This window comes from Acanthochromis polyacanthus, chromosome 3 (genome assembly GCF_021347895.1).
Source record: "Acanthochromis polyacanthus isolate Apoly-LR-REF ecotype Palm Island chromosome 3, KAUST_Apoly_ChrSc, whole genome shotgun sequence".
In the NCBI taxonomy this organism is placed as follows: domain Eukaryota; kingdom Metazoa; phylum Chordata; class Actinopteri; family Pomacentridae; genus Acanthochromis; species Acanthochromis polyacanthus.
Window position 1 is genome coordinate 20682886 of NC_067115.1, and position 12194 is coordinate 20695079.

Consider the following 12194-nt stretch of genomic DNA (forward strand, 5'->3'; position numbering starts at 1 on the left):
TCTCTTCACTCTTTCATTTCCAATCTGTATCTCTTTCCTCTCTTAGCTCCCTCATAATCTAATGTTGTCTCCAAACAGGCTGTAATCAAACTGTCACTACCACATGCATACTTTACATAAGCAGACATGCACACTTCACCAAAACATGCTGGTGAATACATGAAAACTCGCACTCATTTCGAAATTTAAGATGCGAACATCTGTCAGGAAGTGGTGTCTTCCTTGTAGGCAGGAGAACAAAGGAAGCATCTGTCGAAGCTACCGTTGTGATCTGGTGACTGTGGAGTTGAAATCATGGTAAACAGACTTGCAAGAGTGTAAGTTTAGATATAAAGATTCAAAAATGGATGGATACAGAGCCACATTACAAGTTCACTGTTGTATTTCTGTGCACACAAAAAATATACCGGTATTGTGTACACATAGCAGCACTGATCCTCTCACTGATTTTAGTATAATTCATGAACGTATCTCAAACCTCTAAAATCTCGCTCCAGTAGTCTCTTTTTGCTTATTTTCTCTTTTCAATTCACACAGTAATGTCAGCTGAAGTTTTAAATTAAAGCCTGTTACCAATTACACACAGACACAGTGCCAAAAGCTTCTGGATGCCTCAGCCATGTGACCGAGAATGACAGGCAGGAAAATGATGACAGAATGAGGTCTCACAGGCCTCCATCATTGGAGATGTGCAGTTCTTTTAAAAAAATTTTTATTTTTTATTTACTGCGTTTTTGTTTGAAGCTTCTTAAACAACAGTTTGTATTTATCTCGCCTCAAATGTAATTTGCAAGCAATTTACTTTTAAGTTGCTTCTGTGGTTTCAGATAGAAGAGCAGCGCTCAGTGAAGCACAACACAGTCTTGGCATCAGCAGCCATTTCCGATAATGGCAGAGTCAGACCCGCTATTTTCCCTCCGGGTAGCCTTGTTGTTACCTCATTTAACATGTCTTCCTGAGAAAGGGAAGGCTGCATTTTGACTCTCATCGACTCACAACTGGTTTGTGATCCATTATGGAAAAGAAGGAGGGAGGGAGAGGAGGGCTGTTTGAACTGCAGTTGATAGTTTTCTCCACGTTTCATTTGAGCAAAGAGCTCACTGTTCTCTATTGAAACATGACTGCTATTTTTTTTCTCAACCACACAACAGGGAGAATTTGTGCATGCATGCAAACGTATAATTGCACATCTGTGCATTCATGCATGCATGTATATTTTATATTCACTGTCCGTACAGCATATGCTTGTATGCAGGGAAACGTGTACATGTGAAAGTGTGCATGTTTACCCACTCATGCATACGATACAGCACACATGGCTGTTTGTACATCCTTACCTTTGTACATATTTATGGTTATGCATGCTGCTATACAATTAGATTAAATAAACACTGACACAGAAAGATCATCAACCACAAGCTTATGCTTTTGTTGTCTTTTATTTGATATCTTGCTATCCTTCCTCTCAAAATTTATATTTCATATGGCTTTTGTCCCCCAAGGGTTTGAATGCATCACTTACGTGTCATCTGTGTTTACCTTTGCTCTTGCTCTGTTTCTCCTTTCCTCTACTTCACGCTCTGTGTAACACATGTTCACCAGTGTTTCGTCCTATTTTGATGGTGACATGTCTGTCAGTCGCTGTGGAGAGCTAACCAGGCCTCCCCTCCAGCTGCCCTGGAGTCTTTGAACCGGGCTCGCCTGGCTTGGCTGAGGCTAATTGGAGGGCAGAGCAGACACCATGAAGAGAGGCTGTCTGGAGGAGCAACTAGAGGCAACATTGAGACCAAAAAAAACAAAAACGCAGCAGCAGTGTAGTGTGTAGAGTTTGCAGGACAGCCCTAATTATTCCTGCACTGGGCAAGATCGCAGGCTGTTAGAGGAGAAAAGTGAAAACTTTATGTGATGGCATTAGTACGAGGAGCATCCAAGGAGGCAATGAGGGGATAAACTTGTATCCAAGTTTTCTTCGAATTAGGTACCAGCGGAATATTGAAGACAAATGGAAAAACAACAAGCTGCAGTACAAAGACTGCTTTATTGAATAAGTTCTTCAATAATTTACTGAAATCGCAATTAGACGTGTGACAGCAAAATGGTTTCAGGAAGTAAAGAAAAGACTAATAGCAGCATATAGTAGAATCCTGCAACATCAGGAACTAGAATGGACTGACTGCAAGGAAATGGACCATGACTGCCCTCTAATGGTCATTCTGTATTCTATTTTACGTCCATGTTCTGTGCTGGGCTGCACAGTGAATCGGCCTCATAGCTCAATGATCTGTAGTTGGCGTCCCGGCCTGGGCAACGGATCTTTCTGCATGGAGTTTGCATGTTCTCCCTGTGCATGCGTGGGTTTTCACCAGGTTGTCCGGCTTCCTCCCGCAGTCCAAAAACATGCTGAGATAATTTGTGAATGCAAGTGTGCCTGTTTGTCTCTCTGTGTAGCCCTCCAATAGACTGTGACCTGTCCCCTGCCTTCACTTTAAATCAGCTGGGATGGACTCCAGCTCCCCCATGATCCTACTGAGGATTAAGCGGTGTATAGCTAATGGATGGATGGATTCTGTGTGCTGTAACTTTCTGTAGTGTAAGATATTTTCTTTTTGCCACAGAGAGAGAGAGAGAGAAAAAAATGAGAAATAGTTTCATCCATATGAGATCACATTTTAGTTAGTCATTAAAAAATTAGAGAGAGAAATGGCATCTTGGTTGTCACTGTGAGCAAATATGCAACAATCTGGTGATGTGGTGAAAATGCCATCTTTGTTGCTTCTCCTTTTAATAAGAAACATTTTTACTGCACATAGTTACAGATATTTTGAAGTAAAGTTTTATTCTGTTGTGTCTTCATCCCTGCAGCCTCAGGCCTCTGGATGTGGAGTTCATGAGACGCCTCAGTAAGGTGGTCAACATCGTCCCCGTCATCGCCAAGGCCGACACACTCACTCTGGAGGAGAGGGACTACTTCAAACAGACGGTGAGCAGAGTGTATTTCTGGGTGTGCGTAGGCGTTTGAATGACAGTGGTGCTTTTACCAACAACAATTTGAGCGTCTGACCTCATTCTCACTTGTGCCGTTAATACATTTGGTTACATTTTCCTCCATCACACATGCCAAAAACAAAAAAACAAACCTGTAGCTGCTCTTTAAAATAAACAAATGAAGCGCATCAGTAGGTCAGATGGCAGATTCATGTCATAAATGCAGGTGTAAGTATATCATTAACCACTGGTTGATGTCGTACTAAGAGCTGCCAGGCAACACAAACAAAAACCGTCTGGACAAACAAACATTGTAGCCATCCTGGGAAATATTGTATCATCCTCCATGACTAATAATTTGGACATCCTGCTCATTCCAGACGGAAGCATTTAAAAACTGTTTATCTGATGCATTTATTTTATAAACGGCGATCCACAACTGTAAAGTTCAGTCTTTTTCAGATTTGGAGCTTCTGCCCACTTGCCAGCTGAGCATACACGCCCTTTAATATCCATGAATTACGGGTGCAGTGCAGCACAGTTCAAAGAGGCCTCCGCTGGGGACTGAGACATGACTAGAATTAAAGAAAGTTTGAGTTAACAATGAATATTTATCAAATTCTGCAAATAATCTGAGTTCATTTTTGATGGCTCTGTGAAAGTCAAACTTCTTTAGTTTAGAGTTTCATGCTGCTTGTTTTTTTTAGCACAGTAGCTTCATCCCATTACTTCAGTCCACATTTAAATAGTGCATGTATAGACTCAAAGACACATTTGTGATTGCAGAGATGACATAATGAATTTTGTGTGATCAGATGGACAATTTTGGTTCTCTGCTAATGTTTAAACTACTATTAGAATGATTGTATAGTCCAGATTTTTCATCTGATGCCACCAACAAATCTTTGTTTTAGTACATCATTAACTTTACAACTTTAAACCCCACGACTTGGTACATTAAACAAGGCTACATGACCAAACTGAGCAAATATATATAGGCTAAACTTTAAAAAGTTTCTCATTAGTTCATTCATGAAGGCAGATTTCATCTCAGCTGTGTCACTTCTTGTTCCTCTTGGGAGAAAGTATAGCTTTCTTATTGTAAGGAAACTTGCAAGTGTGATAATCATCCACTGCAGCCCCACAGGTTTCACCTTCTTATCATCACTTTTCCTGCTACAGCACGTTCTTGCTCCACCAGGCCTGAGACTTACATATTCTTGACTGAATCTCTTCCTCAGCGTGTTTCTGTTGGACAATTCTCAATCCACAGGAGGGCTTCTGCCACCTGCCTTCCTCCATCATTTCCTTCATCTCTCTATCCACTCTTTCAAGAATACCGGCTCCCCTAACTGCTTTATTCATTTATAGAGAGGTGGAAGCACAACGGGTGTCTTGGCTACCATTTTTCCCCTCTGATACCCGGAACAGGGTCCAATAAGAACAAAGCAGGGGTGGACCCAGGGCCTGGCAGAGAGGAGAAGCCGTAGAGCTTGTAGCCGGATTGTTTTGGTTGGCCACACATGCTCTGTGTGACCCTGAAGATTATTGACTAAAAGCTTCTTGTGCCAAGTGTTTTTTTTTCTCCTCCCATTTTCCCTGAAGCTACTTAACATGCAAACAGAATAAGAGGGCTTTTTTTTCATTAAATGCTGGGTCTCAGTGTGTCCAGCTGTGAATGTCTGTTCACATTCCTCTAACCAACAGTTGATGTGGCTTTTTTTTTGTTGAGTTTCACTTGGTTTGCATCCTATAATGTAACCCTGAGAACGCTTTCAGGGTAAACAATGAAATGTCTGATCGAGGACCAAGTGGAAATTGTCAGAGTAGTAATTGTGGGAGTGAATAGTTATTCATTAAAAGGACATTTCTGTCAGAAGCCTCTCTGTTTTCCAGGCCTGAGTTTCAGTCGTTATAAAGACAGACAGAGAATACGGGTGGCTGTTTTCTTTTTCTTTTCTTTTCAAGAGCGGTTAACCTCCATGTTAACTCCTCTGTGTCAAGGACATTAGAAACAATTTAATGTCAGCACCAGCCAGTATAACATAACCAAATGTTTATCCAAGTACTTTATACTTGCACGGAAACAGGGCTCCGAACCACAATGAAGTGTGTTTGGGTAAAATGATAAATGATTGTACTTCCCAGACTGACTTTCCTTTTTTCCATTTTCAGATCTCAGATCTCATTATCTAAATCTGTGTAATGATGATGTAGCAAGATTTTAAAGACCGCATTAGACTGATAAAATATCACATTAAATGTAATTTTGTGTGTCTTTACAATGTTTTTTTCGTCGGATGGACTTAATGTTCTGTGTGTCTTTGTGCATGCAGATTCGGGAAGAGCTGCGAGCCAACGGGATCGACGTGTACCCTCAGAAAGAGTTTGATGAGGATGCAGATGACAGGATGATCAATGATAAAATCAGGGTAAGTTGTCAGTGTTGGGTTCAGTCAGTTCAGATTTTTTTGCAGCCACGGTAGAGGGAAGCTTGCTGCGGTTTCATCACTGATGTGTGCTCTGCAGATTTCACTCTGTGACTTTGTTTGGTGAACCTTTTCTGTATTTGTTTGGGAAATCTTAAAAGCCGTGATTGCCACAAAAAAACATTCATTAGCATTTTGTTCTGGAGAAGGCAAACAAACAAAAACACAGTGCTGAAAAAACACCGAACATCTTCGTGCATTCAACAGGAGATGATCCCTTTTGCTGTGGTGGGCAGCGACCAGGAGTACCAAGTGAACGGGAAGAGGATTCTGGGAAGGAAAACAAAATGGGGCACAATAGAGGGTAAGATACACGAATCCTAATTCACGCCCGCGTAAAATGCACAGCTGGAAGCTTTAGCTGCCAAACTGATAATGAATCGCCGGGTTGAATAATGTGTGTTTCCTTACAGGCTGAATTCAGATCAAACATGCTCCCAACAGAAACCCAGTTATTTGAAAAATCCAATTTCTTAGAGAATATTACTACAACTTGACCTAGTAATGTCTTCTACTATCCATCTGCATGGTTTGGTCAAACACAAAAAAACATTTTCAATACTCATAATTGGGTCACACCTGTACAGACAACAGTGCCAAAGCCGTCTAACTTCACTCTGAAAAAGCACACACATACACTCATGCTGTGAAGACCATTTTTAATACCTAGAAGGACTGCCTAACTACAGTTTTTAATTCATCAGGATGCTACAAGACACAGGACGGAGAGTAAAATAACTTAGCGCCACTGGCCTGGTCTGCTCTGTGTTGTGGTGTATAGTATTGTATAGTTCCTAGGGTTGAGTGGGGATATTTAGATTAGGTTCATAGCATTATGGAGAAAGTAAAGATGTTTTTGACACCTCCGCACTGTAGAATGAAAAAGAAAGCGACAGCAGTGTGGAGCAGCTTTCGGAAAAATGAGTCCCCCTTGTAATTTTAACATAAAAACCATTTCCAGTACTCATAATAGATTCACACTTGTCCAGACAATGGTGCCAAAGCCGTCTAACTCCACTCTGATAAATAATAAAGTCACATTCATGCTACCAGGTCAGTCATCACAACTTACGAGCAAAAACAAGGTGAAAGCGCAAAGAAAACAACACACGCGGAAACTTATTGACTGCAGCTTTAAAACCTGGCTTTCTGCAGTCTAGACCGTCTGTTGTGCGACTACCAGGTGCCTGTTTACATAAGTTTCTCCGAGTCTGTAACTAAGGAGAGCATGAGACAGGAGGAAAAGATTTACTGGGACTCTCTGTGTCCTTTGGGATGACAGGCAGAAACATAAAACACACACATACTGCCTCACAGACACACTTGCACGCAATAACTTTGATGCCGTTTACATTTGTTGGCCCGTGCTGCACACTGACGCTGCCAGAGAAGTTCTTTGTGAGCGAGTATCCTTACGTCACCTTTGGGTGTGCGAGAGAGAGAGAGAGAATGTGAGAAAGGGACGACATCTGTCTGCACAGGCAGCGAGGATACAAAACGACAGCTGAAGGAGGCCAGGACGGGGGACTATTACTGCTTAACAAACACTGTCTCCTTCTGAGGACGCCCTTCAGCAGTCCTCTGTAGAGCGTTCTGTGCTCGGGTTTATTGGCTGTCCTATAAATGCAATGCAACCTATAAATTATTCAGAAAAAAAACATTTAATATCATGTAAATTAGACTACAGGATAAAAGGATATCTTAACTATGATTCAGTGTGATGGTCACTGGGAGTATGACCTTCAAACGTATGATAAACTCAATAGATATCGACTCATAAACAGGAATTATTCAGCTCTTAGAAATCATTTCAACAGCATACAGGAATACAAGACTTTGAGGAGGAAGCACAGGGATATCAATGAATTCAGAATTTCAAAGATTATTCTTCGTACATCCAGGTTTTTGTCATTTCAGCTATTATTTTACATATGAAGGCTAGTGCAAGCTTCTTAAAACTCAGAAATGCATCAGTGCAAACAGTTTTCTCCCTTCAAAAAACATTTAGAAGACAGCGCTGTGAGCCTTTAGCATTAGAATGTGAAGGTGACTACTTCTCCCCAGCGAGCCTTATGAAATCAACCCCACAAATGTGCAAGTTCAGAGAGGTGAAGTACCCGAACTGCCGGACAAATGCAGTCTTGTTCGGCAGAAAGAACAAAGGCTACATTCTAATTCAGCCAAGATGTAGGAAAGAAGGAAAAAGAGGGAGAGGAGAGAGAAGGGAAGCTGCCGAGCTGCTGGACATGTCAGCGCCGGCATCATAAATTAGGCCACAGAGGAGAAGCCAGAAAGTTCAGTCTGTATATATCACAAGAGTATTTAAATTTATATAGGGACCCCTCGATGCCACCCCAGGAGCAGAGCGAGCAGATACCGGCGGTGCAGCTCGTTACGAGTTAGTAGCATGTTCCCTCGATGCTACTAATCAGCGTTCACAGACGCAGCAGTTATTCCACTCTTCTCCTTTCAAAGAGAATTTAATTTCCTGCCCCAGATTTCAAAGCTTTACATAAATAGCAGCCTCCTTTATTTCATTTTCACCCTTGACATAATCTATAATTCAGACATGTGTTAGCCCTTCTGGAGGCAGCAGCAGCAGCTTGTCATGGGGAGTTTGTTAAAATGTCTTACTTCAAGTTCTTCTATACGGAGGGTAGCAGAGATGTATTAAATTACTTGAAAGTGAAGGAGAGCGTTATCTTGGCTTAAGAAAATTGCTAGAGATGTCATGTTAGTGGATGCCCTTCAGCTGACTTGTGCGCAACACTGCCATCTATCGGTGGTTTTATGGTAGAGCACCCAAGCCGGACTGGATGCAGGATTATTTTGGGTGCTTCGTCTCTCCTAAACTGTGCATTTCAGCCGTTTCCTCTTTTTTTCTCTTTGCAGTTGAGAACATTGCACACTGTGAGTTTGCCTACCTGCGAGATCTCCTCATCAGGTGAGCCTCCATTACACTCCTTGGGTTTATTTAGTGAATTATGACCTATACAGGCATTAGAGGATTTAAATTAAAGCCCTGTGATGCACCGAGCCACCATACAGATCATTAATCACTCACTTTATTATGTAGAGGTGTTGAAATTAATAGAAAACTGCCATGACTTTATAAAGCCTCAGGTTAATGCTCAAATCAATACAAATGAGATTCTTTTAGATGTTTGGAGTGCTTGCAAAGGCACAGGAACTTCTGCTCAGGTTTCTCCAGTGAATCTTTGCATTTAAGTTGCATCAGTAGGGATTTCTGTCTTATTCCCACAGAACACAAACATGCACTCCACTTACCCCAAACCCATTTGTAAATGTGGAAGTCGGTTTCAGACAGTGTTCAGGTTTTATCTAAACTGTGCATCACAGTTTAACATGATTCAAATTCAGTTAATACTTCAAAAGGGGAAAAATTGCAAAGGGCACAATCACCCAGTAAACTGATTTTACTTTTCACATCGCCGTGTTGAATAATGTGAGTATAAAGCAGATCAGGTAGAACAGGGATCAGCTTCTGCAGGTTTAAGTCAACTGTAAGACCAAAGGTGGAGGAATGAGTCAAGAAACTGAACAGACGTTCCCTAAAAAATCTCTATCAGCCCGCTGTTTCTGAGCTCTTCTCATCTAACGCATAATGTTGCTTCACAGCCAAGGAGACCTGCACTTGCACTATTTTGTATCCAGTGTTCTACATACATGGCACTGTGAACTGGCGGCAGAATCATTAAGCAAAATAGAGGGATATTAGATTTAAGAAAAAGAGTTACTGCTCCCTGTGTTGTGGAATTTCATCGATGTTGAGAGAGGATGAGGAAGCAGACACAGATGGTTTAGGGTGAGAATAAGGTTTACTGAGGTCAGGAGAAGTGGTACAACAAAGCAGCACATTTATGTGAGCACTGCCAGCATGAATTCTGAGGATTCTCTTCAACCTTTGGATATATATTGGGTTGACAGGAATGCCATACTTAGATTACAACCCAACATGGGAACAGCTTATCTGCTCAGGCATGTCAGACTAGACAATATCTAATCTTGACCAGGTCAGGGAGTCCTGACACATCTTCTTCTTACACCAGTTGTCTTTCTCATGAATCTTCTTCTGCACCATCTGCCTTTCTCAGGGCCATATTAGAGGGAGAGAAGCCTGAATGTGCTCACAGCCTTAGTTTAGGAGCAGTAAATAGGAACAGGTGTCGGATAATCTGAGGTGCCCTATATGATCTACAGAATGACTTAAGGTGACTGCAGTTGACAGATGCAACCTATCTACCAACCTGATGTAAGGCTTTATAGTATACAGTTATACCCCAAAATTAGTGTTTTGCTCCTTGTTTCCTGGTGAGGCAGATCGTTTTTTTCAGTAAAGCTTTTTGCTATACTTTCTGTCATTGTAATTCTGTCTTTTTTCATTTGCAGGACACACATGCAGAATATCAAGGACATCACAGGCAGCATCCACTACGAGACGTATCGCGTCCGCCGGCTAAATGAGTCCAACATCCATTTCAGCGCTCACCTGTCTGACGATCCTGCTGTTCAGCCAAAAGCCAACGGTCAGCTGGAGGAGCAGCCCAGCGCCCTGCAGCCGAACGGAGTGGCCGCTCAGCATGAAGCCTTGACCCATGAGATGTAGAGGGGCGTCCAGTGAGGAGCCAGTTCACCAGTTTATGACATCAGGACACAGCCAGGCACAAAACATACACTCACACATCCTGTTTACATGATAAAGCACACACACACACATACACACACACACATACACTCATGCTGTGAAGACCATTTTTATTACCGAGAAGGACTGCCTAACTACAGCTTTTAATTTATCAGGATGTTACAAGACACAGGATGGAGAGTAAATCCTGACATTTTCCCTTCCATGAACTGTATTCTTGTCTTTTTTTCCATTAATGCAGTTGTGAGCAAAATCATGTCCTCACTGCGACCCACATATTGTAAAGAACTCCTGTTTGGTTTTTGTCCATCAGCTGAGTCTACAATCAGGATTGTTTACAATAAACCATGAAAGTTGTCAGATCATGGATAACCACAAAGAAATCTACAGATATTTCATTCCAGAGCTTTGGATGCTAGCTTTATTTTAGCACATCCAGGAGAGCGCAATCGAATACACATACATGTGATCTGACTCCATTAGTATGAATAGAAATAATATCCAGAAGAAACAAGCTTACAGAACATCTTTGCAACATCACAGAAAGTTTCACCACCCAGGGCTGTCTAGATGAGGAGAAATGTCATAATTCACAATGAAGTACAGCATATGAGATGATGCTAGATTAGCTGTAAACTAGAAATAACTTGGCGCCACTGGCCCGGTCTGCTCTGTGTTGTGGTGTATAGTATTGTATAGTTCCTAGGGTTGAGTAGGGATATTTAGATTAGGTTCATAGTATTATGGAGAAAGTAAAGATGTTTTCGACACCTCCGCACTGTAGAATGAAAAAGAAAGCGACGGCAGTGTGGAGCAGCTTTCGGAAAAATGAGTCCCCCTTGTAATTTTTCCATCGATGTTTTTAAAGCCTCTTTTTGCCAAACCATACTGTCTCTTTCTATATAATGCCAATGTCGTGTAACACAGTCATATGATGCATTTTACATTGCTCATTTACTGTTGTATTTTAATTGCTGATGTTCATATTCTAATATTGTTGTATAAGATGAGGGTGCAACTGTTGTCCCATGCAGCCGTTTTTGTCCGTTTTTCTGACTGTCAAGCAAATAAGTCATTTTTTTCTGTTCTGTTCTAAAGAGAAGCACATACAGTATGTAGAGTTGATTTATGAATAGGTATTTATGTGTATGTTTAGTGTAATCCGCTTAATTCAACTTTCATTCCAGCTGTTGGCTTCCAGATGTTTGTTGCAGGTCTTTAACAGTGATGATAATTTAGACATAGACTATGTTTGGTTTTTGTTTCATACAGTTTGTTGTACTCTGTTTGCGAGACTGCACTATATCTAGCAATAAATGACCTTGCCTGATGTTAATAATTAGATCCAATCCTGTCAATAGATAAAAGTGACAACAATGACTTTTACATTTCTTAAGCATTTTGTCAGAGGCAGCTGCTCTGCTACAAACGGAGGAAGAATTTGTGCCTACAAACATCCATAAAATCAAATAATATTTCATCAGCATCTGAGAATATTTCATATTTTTGGAAAAATGTGCACATTCATACGAGCTCAAGGGATATTTTATAGAGGCTACGTCTCAATATAACGTTCTAATGTCCAAAAGAGAGTTAGCGTTTTATGTCAAAGCAACAAATATTTTCCATACACACAAGATATTAAATTCTAAAAAGAGAAGTGACATCTCTTATCCAGAGAAAGATATTGGGTTACACTCTGTTTACTGTTGTAAAGTTCTTGTGTAATTTGTCATGGTATTATAGATCAAGGTTTTATCTTTGATATGCTATCTCAAAGAATAAAGATTGATATTTTTATTGTTTAAAGTGGATTGTCATGATTGTCAAAACTGTAGAAATGAGGAGCAGTGATGAAGAGCAGATGATGCTCTGTGCCTTTTCATTCTTCTTAAAATGTTAAACTCATTAAACTATTTCACCATTTCCTGAAGTAAAAAACAGAGGTTAACTGACTTTAGTGAATCCACAACCTTGTCACTTTAGTCTGTCTTCAAAAATTATCATTATATTGTATAATTAAGGAATGTGCTGCTAATCACATTGCTTAACGT

General features: G+C 40.8%; 1 protein-coding gene across 8 annotated transcripts in view; it reads left to right on the forward strand.

Moving 5' to 3' along the window:
• LOC110950946 (septin-9-like) overlaps positions 1–11949 on the forward strand; it is a 128975-nt gene extending 117026 nt beyond the window's left edge. For all 8 annotated transcript variants that reach the window (XM_051945499.1, XM_051945498.1, XM_022193817.2 and 5 more), the window contains 5 exons: positions 2863–2980; positions 5322–5417; positions 5682–5778; positions 8367–8418; positions 9885–11949. In XM_051945499.1, the coding sequence (XP_051801459.1) occupies positions 2863–2980; positions 5322–5417; positions 5682–5778; positions 8367–8418; positions 9885–10101 (580 nt within the window). In that variant the 3' untranslated portion in view covers positions 10102–11949. The remainder of the gene's footprint in view (positions 1–2862; positions 2981–5321; positions 5418–5681; positions 5779–8366; positions 8419–9884) is intronic.
• Positions 11950–12194: the final 245 nt, after the last annotated feature.